This window comes from Muntiacus reevesi, chromosome 3, assembly GCF_963930625.1.
Source record: "Muntiacus reevesi chromosome 3, mMunRee1.1, whole genome shotgun sequence".
Taxonomy (NCBI): Eukaryota; Metazoa; Chordata; class Mammalia; order Artiodactyla; family Cervidae; genus Muntiacus; species Muntiacus reevesi.
The window spans coordinates 138,292,899-138,316,559 of NC_089251.1; the positions used below are offsets into that span (position 1 = coordinate 138,292,899).

At 40.7% G+C, this 23,661-nt stretch overlaps 1 protein-coding gene across 3 annotated transcripts in view; it reads right to left on the minus strand.

Moving 5' to 3' along the window:
* The window catches only part of UNC80 (unc-80 homolog, NALCN channel complex subunit), a 221,106-nt gene that overhangs the window by 16,093 nt on the left and 181,352 nt on the right, over nucleotides 1–23,661 (minus strand). For all 3 annotated transcript variants that reach the window (XM_065927674.1, XM_065927672.1, XM_065927673.1), the window contains 11 exons: nucleotides 22,093–22,185; nucleotides 20,507–20,542; nucleotides 18,831–19,049; nucleotides 12,692–12,892; nucleotides 10,395–10,518; nucleotides 9,344–9,469; nucleotides 7,968–8,091; nucleotides 7,000–7,206; nucleotides 2,872–3,056; nucleotides 2,109–2,274; nucleotides 224–403 (listed from right to left, as the gene is read on the minus strand). In XM_065927674.1, coding sequence (XP_065783746.1) covers nucleotides 224–403; nucleotides 2,109–2,274; nucleotides 2,872–3,056; nucleotides 7,000–7,206; nucleotides 7,968–8,091; nucleotides 9,344–9,469; nucleotides 10,395–10,518; nucleotides 12,692–12,892; nucleotides 18,831–19,049; nucleotides 20,507–20,542; nucleotides 22,093–22,185 — 1,661 coding nt within the window. The remainder of the gene's footprint in view (nucleotides 1–223; nucleotides 404–2,108; nucleotides 2,275–2,871; nucleotides 3,057–6,999; nucleotides 7,207–7,967; nucleotides 8,092–9,343; nucleotides 9,470–10,394; nucleotides 10,519–12,691; nucleotides 12,893–18,830; nucleotides 19,050–20,506; nucleotides 20,543–22,092; nucleotides 22,186–23,661) is intronic.

Here is a 23,661-nt window from a genome sequence, read left to right on the forward strand (position 1 = left end):
CCAAATGACCAAGGATATCAAGGAATTTATAGAAAAGCAGGCATAAGAAATCAAGGGATCAGTTGCAATTCCATTTTAACTCCTTTTTGTAAAAATGACCAGGGGATCAGAACTGCAAAGGATCAGAAAGGCAGAAATCCACCCAAGTCCTCATTTGCATGGCCAAGCTGCGTCACACACGAGCCCCACCGCCTCCCCACCGCAGATGCTGCAGGTGACCTACTTTCCTCATCCTCCTCATCAGTTCGACTCAGGGTGTCCTGGGAGGCCTGCTGGGACGGCTCACTGTCCTGCTCCCAGACGGTGCCGGTCCCGGTGTTGGAGCGGGACATGGTGGCCAGGCTCAGGCGGTAGGCAGACGTGGAGGTGCCCACGGTGCTGACGGACGTCTTTCCTTGGTAAGCTGGCGAGGTTGAGACCAAAGGAAACCCAGAGTGAGGATCTTTTCTGGGCGGGGTGGAGGGGGCGCGTAGTATGTAGCATGTGGGATTTTAGTTCCCTGACCAGGGATTGAACCTGTGCACATGCATTGGAAGCCAGGAGTCTTAACCATTGGACCACCAGGGAAGTCCCAGGTGCTTGGAAGAAAACAAATGCTAGCTTCAAACTCTTCCCTCACAGCTTGTATTTTTTAAAAGAAAGGTCATTTAAATAGTATGTCCCAGAAAGATGACCTTTAAGACAAAGGGCTTCTCTGGTGGCTCAGACGGTAAAGAGTCTGCCAGCAATGTGGGAGACCCGGGGTTCGATCCCTGGGTTGGGAAGATCCCCTGGAGAAGGAAATGGCAACCCACTCCAGCATTCTTGCCTGGGAAATCCCATGGATGGAGAAGCCTGGTGGGCTACAGTCCATAGGGTCACAAAGAGTCAGTCATGACTGAATGACTTTCACATGCATACATAGCAAACAGAATTGAAAATGTTAAAAAAAAAAAAAAAAAAAGAGTCAGCCACTGATGTAATTGAATAGTTTTCTTGCAGGAGCATATCTCCAACAATAAAAAATGCTTTGATATTGCAGCCTCTCTCATTGTTTTCCAGTTTCATTTTCCAAGGCTGGCTGAATGCAGATTCATTTTGAGCTGAATTATAGATATCAACTTGATCAATTTCACTGAGAAATGTACCTTATACCTGACACAAGCATACAGAAGTAATAGACATATTGTCTGAAAGGAACCGTGCAAAATCAGAATATATAATATATAATTAATACTGTGTTCTATTCCCCTTTTCTGGAGATTACAATAAAACACTCCCTTGATTCTTTGTCATATTATTTCACTATAAAAGCAGAACATTTGAATGGTCCTATGCAGATTTCACCAAGACTGTATTTGACAAATTTTTGGTCTTTACTATATCGCCAACAATAGGTTTTAGAAAGACAAGAAGCCACATGTATAATATTCTACTTATAGGTGATGACTGCCCTCTAATGGCAGAAAATGATTTATTTTCCTTCCTTAGTAACCCGAAGTTAATATAATTACAAAAGTAAACAATGCATTCCCAAAGAAAGTCTTTTGAATAATGTAAAGAAAGTAACTCATAGCCCATCAGCTTTGATTCAACCTTCTCTCCCTCCAAGTCATGAAAAGTTAAAGACTTTATTATCAATCATACAGACCCAGTTTTAAGTCCTCTCACACGTGTCATTGTCTTTTTGTGAAAGTTATTTATCCTCTATTGAATCTTTACTTCTTTTTATAAGTAGATTTTCAGTTACAATTTTGCAGGTATTTGTGTGGATTAAATGAGATAACATCTATGAAATAATCTACCATATAACATGCTCAATGAATGTAAGTCCCCTTTCCTTTTCAAAAGGGAAATAAAAGTATGAATTAAAGTAAGTTTTTCCTCCCAGTTAAGTCTTCAAGAAAAAGTTGAACTACTAAAAGAATGAAAAATATATTAGAAAAGGAATAAAATTAAATTCTTATGACACCCCCTTGACTTGCATTGTTGACAAGGATGACAGGGTCACCAATACTAGTTGTACCAAAATGGGTAACTCACACTTGGTTCCAGAAAGAGCAGTGTCCTATAAAAAGGAGCTTTCTTTGTTCTACTAGTCAAAGTCAAACCATCCCATGCATACTCACCCGATCCACTGTGAACTGCCTCTTTTAGAATTTTCAGTTCACTATTGAACTCAGCAATGAGGGAGCTCTTACACAGAGGGCGTGGAATGAAACGCCGCTCTAGTTGGTCAGCGATGTGTTGTCGGGCAGAAAGCTCTTCATGGTTCTCTGCTGGTTGGGCCAGAAGCTGAAAGGAAGGCATAGATTTTCCAGTCCTCAGTTTTCCCATCTGTAAAATGGGCTAATAATTGTATTGATTTCATAGTTGGTGGTGAGGATTAAATAAAGTAATGCAGATGAGAATTGAACACTGTTCTTAGAACAGTGCTTAGGAAGTGCTTAATCAATCCACTGCTTTGAATCATGGCCCCCAGACATCAGAAATCAGGCATGAAAAGAATAAAAAAGAGTAGGTGAACATGGAGGGTCTCAGAGGAAAAGCATGCTTTAACTATCTCATTTTTTACATATTTATTTAAAATCAGGTCTCAATTATGCCACCAAAGACAAGTGATCATTCTTCAGATCATTCTACTGGATCAATCTTTTTTTTTTCCCTAGGGAGGTGGTAAGAGGGCAGAGGGCAATGTTTTAAGATATTAACTAAGCTCTTACTGTAAAGGTATTCCCCAGAGGGATACCTGTCTGGGCTGGTTTCTCATCAAGCGTGATCTTAACAGGTCCTCCTGACTAGCAATAGCATCTCCCCCAAGACTGCCTTAAATCTGGAGAACAGCACGTCCACGGGGCTCGCTACTTCCCAGAGGAGGAACACATGGCGCACCTTGCATTGGATGAAGGGGCGCAGGAGCACGAAGATGGGGATGCGGGTCCGCACGATGAAGTCCAGGAAGTCCCACAAGGCCAGGCCTCCAACCTTCCGCAGGGCCATCTCCTTCACCTGGAGGCTCAGCCAGTACCACTGGCTTCCAAGCTGCCTCTCAAAGCAGACGAGGATCACCTTCAGCGCTTCACACCAGGAAAAGAGAAAACTGAGTCTGCACACTTGTGCCTCAGAGAAGCCCTGCCCACATCCAGCTGCCTGCATCCTCAGCCCTCTTACGCATCAGACAATTTTCAAAATCTAAACTTTCTCCATGCTTCCAAAATCTTCAGTGTACTCCTGAGTGAGTGTTCTGATATAAAGACAGATATTTGTATAGTAAACATGTTTTGATTCTGAATAAGAGAACACATATGTCTTCATTAAGTGCATTTAACTACCATTTCGGAAAATATACACTGAAGCAATTCATAGAAGTGAAAGGGAAATGTGTTATAAACATGATACGTAGCTAATATTTTGCTTTCTAAAAGTTTTGTCATAGTGGCTTTATGGTAATACCAGCATACCACTCACATCCTAAGATAAAATATTTTCCTTTTTCTCCCTTTCAGCTTAGAAATAATATATCCTTGTCATTAGAAGAAAATCAATCCATGCAGAAATGCATAAAGTTAAAAAAAAAGAGTCCTTCCCCTTCCTGACCCTACTCTAAACTGCTCCCCAGAGTAAACAATAAATGTGTTTGAGTAGATTCTTCCAGAAAAGAAAACTCTATCCTTCCTCCCTTGCCTCTCATCATGTCTATTACTAAACCCTATGGGATTTATTTTACAATATCTCTTTTCTTCCAGATTCTGGCAGCTTTGTTACAAACTACATTGTAAAATATATTTTTAGGAAGCAGATTTCTCAGCATCAAGACAAACCAGAATACTGTAATGACATCAAAGATTATGGTGGGGGCTTCCTCTGCCACCCCAGCTCTCCCCCGAGGGTCTCCTGTGGGGCATTCAAGGTAACCTGGGCCTTGTCCATCGTGTACTAAGGCCCATCTCAGCATCTAGAAGACACATGGAAATCCAGCTCCTTAAAGGCCTCAGAAATCACCATGGCCATCTATTTCAGGCATTTCTAGGGGGAAAACTAGGGATATAACACAGGGAACGATGTGGTAAGATTCTTCCTTCCCCATCGACTCACCTCTATTCCTCTCCCTTGACGTTGCAAGCGCAAGAACAAAAAGTAGCCTTCCTCTAACCCTGCCCTGATCGTGGAGACACTTCTATTGTTGTGTGCCTATCGGCCTTCTTTGGATTTCTGCCTTCCTGCTTTCCATCTTCACCAGCATCAGCCCAAAACAAGCAGAATGGCAAGAGGGCTCAGGGATCCTGGTGATGGATGGATTTGATTTGAAGTTTGGTCCTGCCACCAAACAGTGTGACTTTAGGTAAGTTACTTAACCTTTCTGAGCCTTCGTCATCGTCATTTAGTTGCTAAGTCACATCTGACTCTTGTGACCCCATGGACAGTGGCCTGCCAGGCTCTTGTGTCCATGGGATTCTCCAGGCAAGAATACTGGAGTGGGTTGCCATTTCCTTCTCCAAGGGATCTTCCCAGGTCTTAGCCTCTTACTAAAGTGAGAAATTTATTTCTTTGAGCTGTTGTGAGAATTCAGAGTGATGATAATGTAAAGCTTAGAAAACAGTGCCCACTAAGTGCTCAAAATAAAGGTAAAACTAAATTTAAAAGAGAAGTCCAGTAGCCTGGCCAAGTAACCAAAGGATCCGCCTTCATTAAAAAGGCAGACAATGGAAAAAACAAACAACCCAATCAAAAAAATGGGTAAAAGATCTAAATAGACATTTCTCCAAAGAAGACATGTGAATGACCAAAAGGCACATGAAAAGATGTTCAACATTGTGAACTAACAGAGAAATGCAGACCAAAACTACAATGGGGTATTACCTTACACCAGTCAGAATGGCCATCATCAAAAAGTTTACAAATAATAAATGCTAGACAGGGTGTGGAGAAAAGGAACCCTGCTATATTGCTGGTGGGAATGTAAACTGGTACAGCCACTATGGAGAACAGTATGGAGGTTCCTTAAAAAAAAATAGAGCTACTGAATGATCCTACAATCCCACTCCTGGGCAAATATCCAGAGAAAGACAATTAGAAAAGATACACACACCCCAATGTTCACTGCAGCACCATTTATAATAGCCAAGACATGGAAGCAACATAAATGTCAATCAACAGGTGAATAGATAAAGGAGATGTGGTATATTAATACAATGGAATATTACTTTGCCATAAAAAGAATGAAATAAGGCCATTTGCAGCAACCTGGATGGACCTAGCTACTGCTGCTGCTAAGTCGCTTCAGTCGTGTCTGACCCTGTGAGGCCCCATAGATGGCAGCCAACCAGGCTCCCCCATCCCTGGGATTCTCCAGGCAAGAACACTGGAGTGGGTTGCCATTTCCTTCTCCAATGCATGAAAGTGAAAAGTGAAAGTGAAGTCACTCAGTCATGTCTGACTCTTTGCGACCCCATGGACTGTAGCCTATCAGGCTCCTCCGTCCATGGGATTTTCTAGGCAAGAGCACTGGAGTGGGGTGCCATTGCCTTCTCTGGATGCACCTAGAGATGATCATATTAAATGAAGGAAGTCAGACAGAGAAAGACAAATATCATATAGTATCACTTTTATGTGATCTAAAAAATGATACAAATGAACTTATATACAAAACAGAAATAGACCCACAGACATAGAAAACAAATTTATGGTGACCAAAGGGAAAGAGGGAGAGACGTAAATAAGGAGTTTGGGATGAACATACACACACTACTATATATAAAATAGATAACCTACAAGGAAGTACTGTGTGATACAGGGAACTCTACTAGATATTTCATAATAACCTGTAAGGGAAAAGAATATGAAAGAAAATAGATATCTCTATATGCAGAACTGAATCACTTTGCCGTACACCTGAAACTAACATAACATTGCAAATCAAGTATAGCTCAATTAAGATAAAAGGCAGAAAGTGGACAGAACTGAAGGTAGTTATTGTTAAGTGTTTCCTCCTATCCCTCTGTTCCATGTTAAGGCTTCTTTCTCCAACATCCTCTGCACAATCCCAAACCTTATGCAGGGCTCTGTACTAGAGTCTGGATTTTATCAGAAACCTACATTCTCCTGCCTCTGGCAACAAAGTCCCATGCGTGGGCAGGCCCTGTGCAAATACAGCCTTGGCTTCTTTTTTCATTTTCATTGTCGATCATATCATTTTCAAATATATCCTTTATTATGCAGTGCAAACACCTCTACCCACTGCCCCACAACCCCCCACATACTCCAAACTTGAAGGACCTGTTTTTACCGTTCTGTCTGCCTTGGGGAACTGAAAAATGTCAGGCAAGATATTTTCAGCTTCCTCCTTTTGAGATTTTCTATGGCCAGTGCTCCTTAGCCTCAGTGCTGTGGCAGGGGTAGGGTAGTCTTTTCTCCCTGGCTTAGTTAATTCTAGTCAAAGAGTAGCTTCTGGTATTTAATGAGTCAGAACCAAGTCATGGCAGTGGGGAGAGGTAACAGGAAAGCAGAAGTAGAGACTGATGCTTTGTACTTGCTGAAGTGGTTTCTTTAAAGACTTTCTGGATACAGGTCTTTTAAAATACTTTTTGAGTCAAGGAGGAACATAGCTAGGTAAGTAATATGTATACACATACACACGTATATACATATTTTGTTGTTCAGCTGCTCAGTCGTGTCCGACTTTGCGGCCCCATGGACTGCAGCAAACAAGGCTTCCCTGTCCTTCACCATCTCCAGGAGTTTGCTCAAACTCATGTCCATTGAGTCGGCGATGCCATCCAACCATCCCATCCTCTGTCGCCCCCTTCTCCTCCTGCCCTCAATCTTTCCCAGTTTCAGGATCTTTTCCAATGAGTCAGCTCTTCGCATCAGGTGGCCAAAGTACTGGAGCTTCAGCTTCGACATCAGTCCTTCCAATGTGTACACAGACATATATATGTGTTTGTGTATACATCTCTATCTATACCTATATCTATTTTCTATTTTTATTTCTCTTTTTATTGACAGAAAAGAAGTACCCACCTAAGTATGCTGCTTGGCTGGTGGACTCTGCCAGCCCTTCCTTGCGCAGGTCTTTGCTTGCATCCCCTGGGGTGGAGCAGTGAGCAGGGGAGCTCTCCAACATAAAATTCTTGCTCCTGGATGTGCTGATGATCCGTGGAGGAAGGAGCACGTTAATGACCGTCTGCAGCAGCAGCTGCACCTCGGGCTGTTCCAGCCATGGGCTGTCTGAGGGGCAGAGTTTGGAAGGAGGAAGTGGAAATAAAAGCAAGTCACAAGGCAAACTTTCCACATTAGACACTGAAAAATTCAACTCTCTTTCCAATTCCAAACTAGAACATCCTAGAAATTCGAGTGTCTTCCCCACCAAGTACAGCTTCTCCTATGGACAGAAGTGGTGCTCCTGGTACTGGGTGTCTCCTCCGTGGTCAGCACCAAAGGGTCCCTGTGCTTAGCCAAATCTCCTGATCTCCTGCTTACCATTTCAATCTCCTTTCTTTCTTTCTTTTTTTTTCTGTTCAAATACTCATAACACACTACCTTTACATTTGAGATAAACTTTTCCTAAAAGAAAAAAAAAATCCCCCCAAAAGAAAGAGTAATGAAAACATATTGAAATTTAATGACAATGGCAGGATTTATGCTAAACCTAGTGTCCTTAGGTTATCAAGTCCATTTATCTGTCAATTCATATCATACTGTACTTCAGGTAGTCCCATTTTCATAATTGAAACAATGCTCTCTTGATTTTTGCTATCCTGAAATGATGTTAAATAGCATGTGTCTTCTAAGAAGTGGAGCACAGAAAGTCTTGACCAAGGGCAGCTAAACTGAATGGAAAGAAAACCCGTATATCCTAAGATAACCCTGTTTAAATTATTCAGATTGAGTTTAATGATGGTCTCCATGGGGGAAGGAAGATATAACAGCCTGATACTTAAGAAAACACAGTAACAATAATAAATTTCTTTTAGTTAAATTAATCAGACCTTTGCTTCCAGATCCTACTGTGAGCACAAATGGGATGAGCAGATTTAAAAGCATCCCCTCCCTTCGCTCTTGATTGGTGAATGGGGAGATCACATGGCTTAAGGGGAAATCTTCTTTTAAAGCCTGTGCAGCAATAATAGAAAAAAAAGGTTAATTGACCCCCTCACCATTCAGTCTGTTTGTTCTTACACAGCATGGTGGAGACGGGGACTCCCTGCCGACTGCACCTGCAAACTAGGAGTTCAGTTGTCATCTGTGCGGCAGACAAGAGTCACCCCAAACTGATACTTTACCATTTGCTCGATATAATTGAGAGCTATATACCTAAAAAACAGTAATATTTTGAGTATCAAAAGAAAAATTTTAATACCTATCATTTGGTACAAAAAACCCCGCATTACCCCCTTCAGTTTCTCCATACGTCTATCCACCAATAAATATTTTAGTGACCAAAGAAAAAGAAGAAAAGGAGAACTTGCTGCCTACTCCATTTGGGAGTTACTTAAAAGACATCTGACCCCTGTATGAGAACTTCTTCCAGCCAGAAAGCAATAGACAATATAGAAAGAAACAATGATCTCTGTATACAGGTTGTTAAAATGTATCACTTTAGGAATGTCTCTGTATCCTTTCTGCATAGTAAACACAGCACTTGCTTAATCTCTTTTCCATAATCTACCTATTAGCTGGATGATGACCATCAAATTTGGTTTGTCAGATAAGGAATGGGTCAGTTATCCACTTGCCACAATTGTATACTTTCCATTGGTCACAGAGTTTTCTGGTGGTTTACCATTCTTTAAAATAGGTTACAAACAAATAAGCAGAGAAATTGAGATTCTACACTTTTTTTTTGGTTTAGGAATGATTATTTTAATTTTAGGAACTAAAAGACCTGGGAGAAAAATGATAAAAAAACGCCCATAATATTTAACCCACAATCATTAAAGAAAAGTAAGATATTCAAAGTCTTGTAATAACATTTGAAAAAATTTTTTATTGCAGTTCTTTCTGCAAATAATTTAAAACCAGACTTTGAATATTACTCTTTTAATTAACAATTGTGAGCTGATTATCTGTGGACCATTATTTTCCTAAAGTTTTGGCACAGGTTTTAAATGATAGAAGTGGTTCCTGAGGTTGTGGCAGGACGGCAATGACTCTGCTATTTTTGAAATCTCAAGAAGAATTACAGAAGCACAACTTTAGGATCAAGCTCAGGGCTGAAGCTCCAAACCTGCAAAAGTTTGGAGATGTTTACACTTCTGTTTCACAGGTTTTGCCCAGCCTTTGCAGAAAGATAAAGGAGAACACCATGATCTGGTGCCTCCACCAGCAATGTAATGAGCGTGACAAACAGGTAAGGCAGTCACACCTGTATCTGCAATGCTACAAGCCGGACAACAGCTGTGCTGAAGGGCAGAGGTGGTGAGAGATAAGGGCTGAGATGAAGAAGGGGCAATCCATCAGCAACACTGGAGGGTCCTACCACTCCCATCACCTGAAATACAAACAGAGCACATGACCAGCCTTGGCTATTGCAACTTCATGCAACCATAGGAAGGGCGTCTCAGTCAATGATAGTAATAGGTTGAAGGTTGGGCATGTTACTTTCAATCTGTTCGTGCTGCCTTCTTTGGAAGGCATGTAATATCTGGAGTCAGATCAAATGATCACACCGGATGTAGCCAAGGTTTTGTAGAATGCTGTTTATAACTAACTATGTAAATAATGAGAGATGAATCAAAAATTAGTCTAATCAGGAGACTGGACATACTTACTTGTGAACTCAAAGGAATGCAGTCAACATTCTTTGATGAAGTAAATACTGACAACAATGATGATGACAAGAGCTCTATTTGCGCTAGGCATTCCAGCTACAGATTTATTGCTTAACTAGCTAAGCAGCAGATTCTATTCATGAAATGCTCTACCATGGTTTCCACATTGTACAAAACCTTGTCAAGATCAGACTCTAGATATTACATAAATGATAAAAGAAGTTTTGTTTTTTCTCTTCACATAAATCCTAGACTGGCCAACTCAGAGTGTCATTTTGCACTTAAAAAAAAAAATCCTCTTTGCCCTTTAAACTCCCCCACCCCAAACTACCTCAACTTCTAGCCAATTGTACACTCTCCCACCACCCCAGTCTCCAACTGGCAGCCCTCAACTCTCAGCGCAACTTGAGGAGGTCAATTGTCAAAGTAGCACGTGGGAAGCAGCACACGAAAACCCCACCTGTGTAGGGATCTCCCCACGCGCCACCTTGAAATGTACCTCACTATTTTCAGAGTCACCTGAGCATCTGTGTTCATGGGTAGGTATGTAGGTAGGTAGGTTGACCTGTAAGTCTTCAGCTCAGAGAAGTCAATAGCAGAGTTAAATTTTGTAAAGTTTCATAACATTGCCACTTGGCTACTCACCAGATTGACACAGACATTGATCAGTGACCTAAGGTGAGGCAGGAAGGATATGATTGGCTGCCTCTGAAGTGTCAAACAAACCCCTTCAATCAAATTGCTGGCAGGCTCCCACTCAACCTGTCGCCTGGAACACAATATAGGAGCCATTAGCAGTGTGGCTCCCTTCTGGGGACTGCCTGAAACAAGCGAATGAGACAGTGATTCTGATGCCGCCTAAGACAGGATGGGTGTCGGAGACAACAAAGCGCTTCACAAGGGATGACGTTTACCCAAATTCCAAAAGCACAGAGCACAGAGGGAAAACGCAGCAGAGGCACTCCTGCCCCACCGACTAACGAGACAAAATCTATTGAAGAAAAAACAGAGATGACGGATGAGTGGCCTTTCAAGTTTCCTGGTTTTAGCTTTGAGAAAGGGTATGATGCTACCATTATAGGAAACCTACTGTAGGAGTCATTCCTCACAACAGAAGTAATCTACTATAGGCTGTGTTTCTATAATGCTTTTTTAAAAAATCAGATTACAGTTGATTTCATAAGCTTTTATACCAGACTATAACTAATTAGACTTATGTGACTTCACTCCTGCCAAAAAGAAGACATTAGAGGAAAACAGTCTATTTAGAAAGTGTTCTTTCTTGATCTTCTAAAAAAATGATGCTTTGAGACTACCTTCTGTGGTAGTAAATATGGCAGTATACATAGCTCAATTGGATGAGCATGAGATTTTCTGTAATAAAAGACAATCTGGTCTGTGATTGTCTCAGGACCAAACAGTCATTTCTATGGTCCCCTAAATAAAGAGGTTGGGCTTTACTGAGATCAATGCTATTTCCAAATATTATCCTGGAAATACTTTCTAAGCTTACATTGCCTACCAGATTGAAATCACTATAATAATAAAACAGGAATGTTCATACATGAGGATATGTTGACATCCCTGTCGCACAAGTAACCCACAGGTCAGGTTCAGTCAACATTTCTCTTGTTGAACTGAGATCACCTGAAGAAATTTAATCTAAGGCAACCCCAAATTCACACACTGTACCCCAAGAAAATTGCCTATTATTATTAACTAAGTCTACACATTAATCCAAAAGTCTACTTTTAGGAAGCTGCTATTCTTCATAACAGGTTTAATTATATAACAAATGAGGTAGCTTATGGAGGTGTTCACATCTTTAGATGAAAAATTTTTACACATCTTTCCAACTAATAAAAATAAATGGGAAAAAAAAGTTATTTTACACATCTTTGTAAGATGTACAAAACTTTGGTCATTTGCCAGTAAGGACAAGTGTTCTACTGGGACTATTAAAGAAAATAGGAGTGTTTTAAGGATAGGCATTTCTATGCTACTAAAATAACCTCGAAATCAAGTATAGGCAACCATCATCATGGTAGAAAAGAATATAGTATCAAACTGTTAAACATTTATTAGAATAAAATGTCTCAATTTCTTTTTAATAAATTCAACAGTTTCAGATGACCGCATAAATGAAGAAAAACACAGGCTAAAACCTGGAAAAGTTCTGGCACATTGAGTGATAAGTGCTACAAATTCTTGGGCAAGAGCTGCATTAATTTGGGCTTATTTTAACAGGACAGAAAATAGTCTCACCGAAACTTCAAATTTCTAATATACTGGGTTTATTAGCATTTCTTAATTGTTTGCCCACTGCAGCTATAGATTTCCAGACTGGGTTCAGATCTCCAGGTAGATGGGTTCAGAGACAGCTGCTCATAGAGAGGCTACCAAACAATACTTCAGGCCCCAGAATGGAGATCAAGTGATAACAACATTGATTTAGTACCACCTGAATTAGGAACTTGTTATCAACCCTGAGATCTCTTTAGGTGGTGCTTTACTGATTATTGTAAAGCTTGTCATTTCTCTAAAGTGATACCTAAAATATTATGTTAAACATGTATTTTTTGAACATCAAGTTAATTTTTCTCCTGTCCTTAGTTGTTTAATTTGTAAGGCATATCCTGCCTTATTTGAAAAGGAACTGAAGGATACACATTGAATTTTTTAGGTGTGTCAGATAAGGAACATGATACCTAAGAAATAAACAGATTTTTAAGATATATATGTACTTTTGAAGAATATGTTATTCCCTCAAAAATACAGACCCGGCTACTTATGCATTCATATCCTTATTAGCTCTGCACATACAACCAACAGAACACTTTTGAGCCATTCCTTCAACTCTGGATTGGTCCACCACCTTAAAAACTGACAGACTTGGAATCTGAGGCTTGCAATACCTGCAGTGGATTAGGAGGCCTCCTCACCTCAAAGTGGGCATCTTATGAATTTTGTTGAACATCCTATCCAATCTCTTTAAAATGAGGATAAGGGCCGGCCGCACTGCCTCAGCGCTCCAGTCGGTGATGGGGAGCATCTCCATGATGTAGCGTCGGAGCCCACGGCTCTCCATGGTCTGGGTGTCGTATGGGGCCAGCTTCAGAAGGGAGTGTGCGATTTCTGCCAACCTAAAACATTTTGTTTTGTGTTTAAAGAATAAGCTTAGAATGCCACCAACCATGGGAATTTTCCTCACACGGCATCATGCTAATCACCCTCCTTCCAACACACTGACTCCCTGAACTACGAACATTCTAGCACATTTTCTTATATTATGTAAACATTTTAAAAAATCTGGACAAAATTAGACCCATATATGTCTCTGAAGCCTTCCCTATTTGTCAGTTCCCCCTCTTCTACTCTTTTTTGGACATTCAGTAATTTATTTGTGGGAGAAATTAGCTTTTTGTCCTGTAGCATTTCCCACATACTAGATTTTCCTGACTGAGTCTCCATGGTATCATTTAATTGATCCTATTTCTCCCGTATTTAATTCAATTGTTAGCTATATCCAGGAGCTAGATCAGATTAGATCTTGACTTCCTGGTACGTGTCCTTCACAGGCAATGTGTACTTTCATTCGGAGGCACGGGATTCCTAGTTGTTACTCGATGATGTCAGCGGGCATCAGCGATCACTACACAGATTCATTAACTCATCAGAAGTAGTACAATGGTAGTACTGTATCATTCTTTTATTCGTATATTAACTATAACATGTTAATAAGAAGCTTCCTTTGTAAAAATTTATTTAATTGGAGGATAATTACTTTAACAATACTGTGATTTTTTTTGCCACACATCAATATGAATCAGCCATGGGTATACATGTGTCCCCCTCATCCTCAACCCCCCTCCCACCTCCGTCCCCATCCTATCCCTCTGGGTTATCCCAGAGCACCAGCTTTGGGTGCCCTGCTTTATGCATCGAACTTGCACTGGTCATCTATTTTACATATTTTAAGTATTTTACATACTCCAAGAGAGACAGGATAAGTGCTTAAAAGATCTATAGTTTAAGAATGCCCCAGGTGATTCTGATAGGCACTCTGGTATAGGAATCAAAGCTAAGCCCTTGCCTTTAAAACATGGAGTGCTCCACAACTGTATCCATTTGACTAGTGCCAGGGATGGAAGATTTATCACTGTTCCACAAGGCAGCTCATTCCATCTTTGGAGGTCCATACTGTGGAAAGCTCTCCTCATATTAGGTTCCCAAATTCTCTCAAATTTTTCCTATGAGGCCTCATCTGGAAGCATGAATACAGTATAACCAAACATCCATGGCAACACTATCATTCCCACTCATCCTCTCTCTGGACTGAATGTACACATTGTGTGTGAGTGAGAGTGTTTTAAAAGAAATTATCTTAAACAGCCTTCACATTCTTTTGTTTATCTCTTTCTCACAGATGTGTCACGCAGAAAATAATTCTTTACTTTTCAGGTTGCCTGACAAGACAGGTAAGGGTATATCAGTATACATGCATTTCCTTTCCCTTATTATTTTGTGTTTTGTTTGCTCAGTCATGTCCAACTCTTTGACCCCATGAGCTGTAGCCCGCCAGGATCCTATGTCCATGGGGATTTCCCAGGTAAGCATACTGGAGAGAGTTCCCAATCCCTTCTCCAGGGGGTTGTCCTGACCCAGGGATTGAACCCAGGCCTCCTGCATTGGCAGGTGGATTCTTTACCATCTGACCCACCTGGGAAGCATTATTTTAGAGGCAACCTTAAGAAATGCAAAAGAAAACACTGGTCTATTCCAAACTTGAACACAATGCTTAGAGTTGAATTTGAGTCATTTAATGGATTATTTATTGAATTTCTCTCATCCCTGTTCAGTTTAGTTCCTCAGTCATGTCCAACTGTTTGTGACCCCATAGACTGCAGCACACCAGGCTTCCCTGTCCATCACCAACTCCCGGAGTTTACTCAAACTCATGTCCATAGAGTCGGTGATGCCATCCAACCATCTCATCCTCTGTCATCCCCTTCTCCTGCCTTCAATTTTTCCCAGCATCAGAGTCTTTTCTAAGGAGTCAGTTCTTCACATCAGGTGGCCAAAGTATTGGACTTTCAGCTTTAGCATTAGCCCTTCCAATGAATATTCAGGACTAATTTCCTTTAGGATGGACTGGTTGGATCTCCGTGCAGTTCAAGGGATTCTCAAGAGTCTTCTCCAACACCATAGTTCAAAAGCATCAATTCTTTGGCATTCAGCTTCCTTTATGGTCCAACTCTCACATCCATACATGACTACTGGAAAAACCATAGCTTTGAGGAGACGGATCTTTGTTGGCTAAGTAATGCCTCTGCTTTTTAATATGCTGTCTAGGTTGGTAATACCTTTTCTTCCAACGAGCAAGCGTTTTTTAATTTCATGGCTGCATTCACCATCTGCAGTGATTTTGGAGCCCCCAAAATGCTCATCCCTGGGCTGTTACAACATGAATATGTTTCAGCATAAAACAAAAATTTCCTTTAATACAGGGTTTGCTGTACTATTGCATGAATAATCTTAAGAACCTAAGATAGAGAAGGAGGGGGAGAAAGGGAAAGTTGGAGAGAGGGGGAAGGGGAGGGGAGGAAGTAGAGAGAGAAAGAGAGAGAGAGAGAGAGAAGGGAAAAATGCGTTTGCAGAGCTTACTGTTCTCTGTTCCACTGCTTAAGCAGCTTTGGTCTGAGAAAATGAGGCAATAAATTCCCTTGTGGTAGAAACTATTCAATCAAGAATGTTTTTCTTGAGAGCCTTGCAACCAATCATGTATTCTGCAAATGCAGGGGTACAGATCATCTCAACACTCCTCTTGACTCTGATTCAAATCAAGTACTTCTTGCAAATATATCCTCTTTCATATCATCCCATTTCTTTTTTTCTTTAAATCAACCCTCTCTCCTTGGTTGATACTATCCATTCTTTTAAATTTATGTCCTACCTATACGTCCCCAGTTCTAGAACTTATATAGTGAGCTCTGACTTACACATACATCCAAATGTATACTTTATTTATAAAAGAAGGCCTTCATTATATCCTTTGCTTGGTATAAGGTCAAAGCATATGGAACTGTCACTACTTAGAAAACTCTGGACAGAGAACAAGGAAGGTCCATTTTTATTGAAAATTTGTTATGAGAAATTGCATGATTAGAGGGCATTTAGTCTAAATATTCCCTTCTAGTAAAAGTTTTGCTTACATTTCTCTAGATTCAGGTCATGAAATAATGGTGCCCTAGAATGACCTTATGCTGGCTCCATACAGTTGACTCTTGCTGAATTGCATGATGACATTATGCAACTCTCAGCACTGACAGGCATCCAGTCCCAGGAAGATGGTTCTTTATCTACTGTGGGATGTTGTTGAGGATGGTGTCTGTCACACTACTCTTTCCTTTTACCAGACATCAACAAGAAATACTTCTTGTTCTTCATATTTAAAAAGGTAGTGTTTTACCAAGAAACTAGTTGTTTTTATCTTATTGACACTATGATTTTACGATTGGTCATGTCTCCCTATTGATAGCACAAAGTCAAATTTATAGCTCATGAGTAGCATCTAATATGATAAAATCGTAGATTTGCCATGTTAAAAAAAATTATTTCACTGCTAAGTTTTCACATCGTTCTGACTCTCTAATTTGTAAACTGTGTCCTTTTGCATCACATGATTTTCTAAGTTGCCTCAAGTACTTGGTAAAATAATAAACTAAACACTCACATGTGATAGTACTTGCAACACAGCAGTCTGCATTCTTATGTGTGTCTCAGTATTGGACTGTGATCCTGTTAAGACAAGGGCTTTATTTAACATCCCTAGTGTCTAGGATAGTGTTTGGATCTTTCTCATCAGCATTGGTATCTATTGATCCCTAGGTCTGTGCCAGGCATGAAGCTGTTTGCCTTTCTGGAGCTCATTTAATCTTTAACCTCTAGAGGGAGCTCCAGGCCTCTCTGACCCATGATCTCCCCTCCCTCCAAAAGCCTTAAGGAATCCAGATACAGACCGTCAGGTTACAGAACAGTTACTCATTCATTGTTATGATCTCACTCTCTAGCTTTGTCTTTCTCCTCTCTTTCTTCATTCACTCTCCTATCTTTTAGGAATCTTTTCCCACAAAATGTCTGTTGATAGTAGCGTATCTCTGACTCTGGAAATGTGACATGGAATAACTTAGGTCAGCTAGCCATGATCACTTCAAGGCAAATAGATGGGTAAAAAGTAGAAACATGGACAGATTTTATTTTCTTGGGCTCCAAAATCACTGTGGATGGTGACTGTAGCCACAATAGTAAAAGACGCGTACTCCTTGGAAGAAAAGCTATGACAAAACTAGACAGCATATTAAAAAGCAGAGATATCACTTTGCTGACAAAGGTCCATGTAGTCAAAGCTATGGTTTTCCAGCAGTCATGTATGAATGTGAGAGGTGGACCATAACGAAGGCTGAGTGCCAAAGAATTTATGATTTCGAATTGTGGTGCTGGAAAAGACTCTTGAGAGTCCCTTGGACAGCAAGGAGATCAAACCAGTCAATCCTAAAAGAACTCAACCCTGGTTATTCACTGGAAGGACTGTTGCTGAAACCTCAAAACTTTGGCCACCTAATGAGAAGAGCCGACTTATTGGAAAAGACCCTGATGCTAGGAAAGATTGAAGCCAGAAGGAGAAAGGGATGATAGAGGATGAGAGATGGCATCACTGATTGAATGGACATGAGTTTGAGCAAACTCTGGGAGATAGTGAAGGGCAGGGAAGACTGGGTGCTGCCGTCTATGGGGTCACCAAGAGTTGGAAATGACTTAGTGACTGAACAACAAGCCATGATCAGTAGGAAAGGAGGGGAGATGGCCTGACTGAAGCACTGAGTTACTATGGCAACAGGAGCTTAACACTCCAAACTTTCTTCCCCTTTTCCAGTGTTGGAGCTGAAATTCTTAGTGTAAAATAAGCTCTTCCCATCACAGCGCAGTGGGGAGTGTGAACACATGTGATGTTATGGAGTGCTGGGTGTGCGCCAACAACTCAGAGAGTGTGAAATCAGTCTGGAGGAGAAAGAGCCTGTGTTCTTCATATATTTCTCATTTTCCCTCACTTAGTACTTTCTAAATTTTTCAAGGGATAATTTTAGAGAGAAAAATGAGGCGATAATCAGGAAATTGGTGTGTTTTGCCAAATTGCAATGTTATTTCTGAAAGGCTAGAACCTAAGCCTACCTTTAGCTTTATAGATCTACTAAACTCTTCAAGGGAATATTCAGTTACCCATGGAATTTTCCTTTCCAGGAATTTTTATAATCCTTTACAAACTGTTATAAATCAAAATAGAAGATCCCCTGGAATCATGTTCCTTTGAAGAACCTGAAAATACAGACATAGGCTTTATAGTCTGAGTAACAAGTAAAATGACATTTCCCTAGGAAGAAGGAAATATGAGTGCACAGAGATGTAATTCTGGGGTCTCTCTCTGATATACCATGAGTACAAATTTTTAAATGATGACTGGCCTCAATTAGTGCAGAATTTTTACCAGGACATTTTGAAATACTGGAAGGCTATCATGCACAATGTGTATAAAAGGAATCTCAGACTGAACCAAAGTGTGCTTCTAAGTTAAAACTGCTCCTTCCCTGTAGGCCCATCACTGAGTCCTCAGATATTGCGGGAGCAGAGCAAGTTCTGGAGCAGAAAGCAGCTATGCACTTTTCATGCAGTTTAAGAGACAGGAGACACTGGATTCTTAAGAAAAATTAGAATTGGGCAGTCAAGAGTACTTGGAGGAACATTACTTCTATAAGAACTCAGGTGACACAAGATCCCTTTCATTCTCTTATTGAGGAGCAAATATCCACTGGGCTTTTCTGACTTGAAGAATATCTCCCCCTGTCCACGCCAAGATCCTTTTCCATGGATTTGACATCCATTTTCCCAGAGGGCTCCATCTGTCATGTATCCAAACCACAGGAGACCAATCAATTTCAACCAGTTACAAACACCCTGCACACCGCCCCCACCCCCCACCTGCCCTGGCTGTGTGCACACTCAGGGGTGAAAAAAGGAGGATGGTACCTCATGTGAGACTTCACATCCAGCAGCTCCAAGGCCGTGACCCGTGGCTCGCCGGCCAGGTTTTGCAAGATCTTCAGCCTGGGCCCGCAGTGCTTGTAGAACTCTGTGCAGATGTTCAGCAGAGACTCCCGAGGCCGCCTGAACTCCTCCCGAGCGATCCGTTCATCCAGCTCCTCCCTGGGAAGGCCCTGCCCTTCCTCCAGTAAGTGCAGGTTTTCTCTGGGGAAATTATAAAATTATTATTAAAAATTATGGCAACAAAAATTATTAACTGGGGGTCTGGGAAGGTATGTGTGGTGGGCAGCTGTGAAAGAAGGGTATCATGTTGAAGAAAAACATGATGTGGTCCCCAAACTTTTTGGCACCAGGATCCGGTTTCATGGAAGGCAATTTTTCCACAGACAGGGTGGGAAGGGAATGGTTTGGGTATGATTCAGGCACACTGCATCTATTATGCACTTTATTTCTATTATTATTACATCAGCTTCACCTCAGATCATCAGGCATTAGATCCCAGCCTTATATTATATCCAAGTTAATGAAGCAGGGCCAATAAGCCAAGGCCTATTAGGGCAGGGCCAAGGAGAAACTCATTGGAAAAATAAAGAAAGTCCATCATCCTAGCAGAGACTATTACCCCAAACTGTAGTGACTTTACATTAGTCACTTCCTGAGGATTTATGCGGAATTAGGATGCCACGCATGAATGAAATGAAACCTGATGGAACCATAACCCAGCTCACAAGGCAAATCATCACAAGATGATAGAATTATTAAATAGTACAAAATTAGAGTTGTCTTCTTAGAGGGCTGGGATGGAGTGAGGTGGGAGGTAGGTTCAAGACGGAGGGGACATATGTATACCTATGGCTGATTCATATTGATATATAGCAGAAACCAACACAATAATTAATAGCCTCCAATTAAAATAAATTTTAAAAAGAGTAAAAAATAAAATTAAAAATTAAATTTAAAAAAGAATAAAATATATAGGAGATTCTACCCCCCAAAGTATATTTTAATTCATGATTTTAAGAAATGTATTACTTAATGTGGCTTATGGTTAAAAAAGTTTAAAACTCACTACCCTCTTGTGTTGTAAGGCTTTCCTTGATTTAAGCGGGCAATCTAGGATAAAGGATATGCTAAATGGGTTGTGAATTTTACTTTTATCATGTAGGAAAAGATTTTAAAAAGACATAATAACTATTAAGCAAATGAGAAAGAACTTCCCTCTCAAAAGAAAGAAGTGTGAACAAAGGCAATGTCCTGGAGAAGCCAGAGGCCATTTGGGGAAGACAGTCAAATAATAAGTAATTGTCCAATGAGATCTAGCCATTACATGGTTGCTTATAAATCCAAACTATTGGAAACAGCTTAAATAGCCCACAAATAGAGGCTTGATTAACAAATTAGAGTATATAGTTATAATCAGACATATCCAATGAAGACATGAAGGTAAGGCTCTACATTTACTGGCTTTGAAAGATGGGTGTGACATAGTGCTGCATTAAAAAAGGCAGGTTTCACAAAGAGGACCGTAGAAGACAATCTATTTACATATAATTATGTGATTGTGTATGTTTGTGCAAAAATAAACAACTGCTAAGATGCTTTCCAAAATATTAAAGGTGTTTATCTTTTTTTTTTAAAAAAGTTAGGTTGTCTTTCTGTACCTGATGAAGTGCAGTTTGGCGCCTTGTTCCTGGTACCTGAGAGTCAGAAAAACAGTCTGAGTCACTATCAGAGCAAGAACAGGGGCCCTGTGGTGGGTCCTCTTCAAGACTTTTCCTCATGAGGAGCCTTTGAAGCTACACATTTTGGTAAGCTCACCATAACACATGTACTAATTCTAAAGCATAAAGTCTTGATCTGTCATTCAGCTATCACAGATACTGCAATAATAGCTGCCAGGAAAGCTGTTCCATTGCCAGATAATTTGTAGAAAGACAAATATTGTAAAAACACACCCAAACTCACAGAATGTGGTCTCATGAGGGACATTTTTGAAAACTTTAAAGGTAAGGTGAATCTACTTACAATTTTAACATCATGTGCTATATCTTAGGGGACCAGAGGGGAAATTATGGCTGACTTCCTTTCGGTTCTAGAGACTTCTCCTTTGATGAGTGATTGGCAATAGGACTTTAGAAGGCTTCTTTCTCTGTGTAACTTTCATCTAGCCTAGTTGAACACAGCTCAGTACGCTTAGAGAAACCCCTGTGGTTAGTCGCTCAGTCGTGTCTGACTCTTGGCAACCCCGTGGACTGTAGCCTGCCAGGTTCTTCTGTCCATGGGGATTCTCCAGGCAAGGATACTGGAGTGTGTTGCCATGCCCTTCTCCAGGGAGAGAAACCCCTAAGCATCACTTAAACTCATTACTCAAAACCCAAAGAATCATTTTTAGTTAATGTGAGACACTGAGGCCCAAGTCAACACTAGTTTGAAATCTATTTCATTTTTAACATAAGCATATGATGAGCAGGGAATTTACATAAATAATGATACACACTTTAAAATGTGCTTCAGAGAGACTAGAAAATTATTTCGCTTTTCCTTATGATCATTGGGAAATGATCATAAGGACTAACTAGTCCACACTGGGAAAAGAGAACTTTCTCTCAAACTGATTTTACGTTTGCCCTGTCTTAAATTCTTCCTTGGAGGAAGAAGCTAATTGAACATTTCTTTCTGTCTCAGGGTATTTAGAGGTCAACCTACACAGAATGAAGCAGGTAAAGTATTAACTAGTCCAGCCAGTATCTTGAGTTACACTAAAACAAGGAAGATGATTAAGTCAACAACTGTGAAAACATCATGTAGGGACCTAAGTCAAAGTTTGGATGAAATGTCTGCAGAAAATCTGTCCACATGAAAGAAAGCTGACTCTGCACAACTGCCATGGAATGAGAAACCACCTCTTGATTATTATTGTTTCATCTGTGTCCAACAAAAAGGCAAATGAAACAACAGTGGAATAGTTCAAAGACCACCCAGGAGGCAGAGAACATCTTGCATGTTCACACAAACAAAGGAACACCATTTTTTAAAGATGTCTTATTTCTCTTCATTTATGAAGGTGACACTTTTAAAAAATGGCCTCAGAATTTTCATGTAACTCTAAACTCTCACCTTCTTTTCTTTTCTTTGGAGAATTTCACCCTCAGTATTGACTAGTGTCAGGATTCTTTTCATTCCCAATGGCTGAGATTCAGGTTGTATGAAATTGAGAGACCACAGAAGCATAAGGCCAGGGAGTTACCTGGTATTCACCCCAGAGGACATGGTGTGGTTGGCTGTGGTGGCCCCTTTATGACCTTGGTCACACCTGCTCATCTGGGGGGCCGTCATGGGCCTGCAACAATGACAGTAACAAAACAACACAAGTGGAGACACTTATGAAATCCTCAAGTTATTGCAGCTCATACAGATTTTAAGTCAGTTTTAGAGTCTTATAAAGACTTTGGGCTTTTCTGTCATACTCTGGTGCTGTCTTTGTTCTGGGAGGCACTTAAAAGGGAATACCAATTCCCAAAGGTCTATCAATGAGATTTAAGGTCTTTTGTTTCTTGGTCCTGAGTAATGAACTAGGACTCCAAACCAGACATTTATGAAATCAGACTTATAAGTCTGTTTTGATGAAGTGAAAGTTAAGAATTCGTTTTTCAAATCTACAGGTACCAGGAAGCTAGCCATTCTAGACAGTAGGTAAAAAAAAAGGGATGCACATATCATTTAGGCCAACTACTCCATAATCGACCACTCGATTTTTCTGCAAAACTATCAGAGAAGCAAAGAACCTTTCTAGTGAAAATTACACCTAAGACTACCCAGGGACGTGAGTAAATGAATATCTATTTAAGTCAGTAATTTTGAAGCTAAGAAATAGATAAGAATCATCTCATTTAATATCTTCTCTTTGAGTATTAGGTTAGCTGCCTCTGTGTCATTTGTGACATGGAAGGGAAGATAAGGTTTTTTAAAGCAACTGCTTATATAAACTCTTTAAGGCTTTCTTTTATTATGCTCAATTTCTACATGCTGGCTGTAGTTGGCAACTGAACCTTTAATGATAACACCAGACTGTCTCTCTCTGTGCCTTTGCTATAGTGGGCAGAATTTAAAGCTGGCCCCAAGACCTCCCTCCTGCCCTGGTGTTACTCTCATGATTATGGTACATTACATGGCAAGAGGGGGATGATCTGCGTAGGCCTAATCTTACCGTGCATGCTTAGTCATGGCCAACTCTTTACAACCCCATGGACTGTAGCCCGCCAGGCTCCTCTGTCCATGGGATCCTCCAGGCAAAAATACTGGCGTGGGTTGCCATGTCCTCCTCCAAGGGATCTTCCTAACCTGGGAACTGAACCTGTGTTTCCTGTGTCTCCAGCACGGCAGGCAGATTTGTTGCACTGAGTCACATGCCAGTACTTAAAAGGCAGAAAGTTTTCTCTTGCTAGGGGCAGAGAGATTTGAAGCCTAAGAAGGACTCAAGGACACCATTGTCGGCTGGAGGATTGGAGGTTCTGGGTGAGAAGGGAAATCGGTGTCTTCTAAGCAGAGAGTGGCCCCTGGCTGAGGTCAGAAAGAAAAAGGGACCTCCAACCCATAGCTTCCTGGTGCTAGATTCTGCCAAAAACCTTCAAGAGCTTAGAAATGCATTTTCCCCCAGAACCTTCCGATAAGAGGCCAACTAACTTACATCTTGATTTTGGCCTTGGGAGACCCTAAGCAGAATAAGCAGCTGAGCTTGCCCAGGTTTCTGACCTACAGAGCCATGCCATGTGATATTATTTGTCTTAAGCCTCTGAGGTCGTGGCAACATGTTATG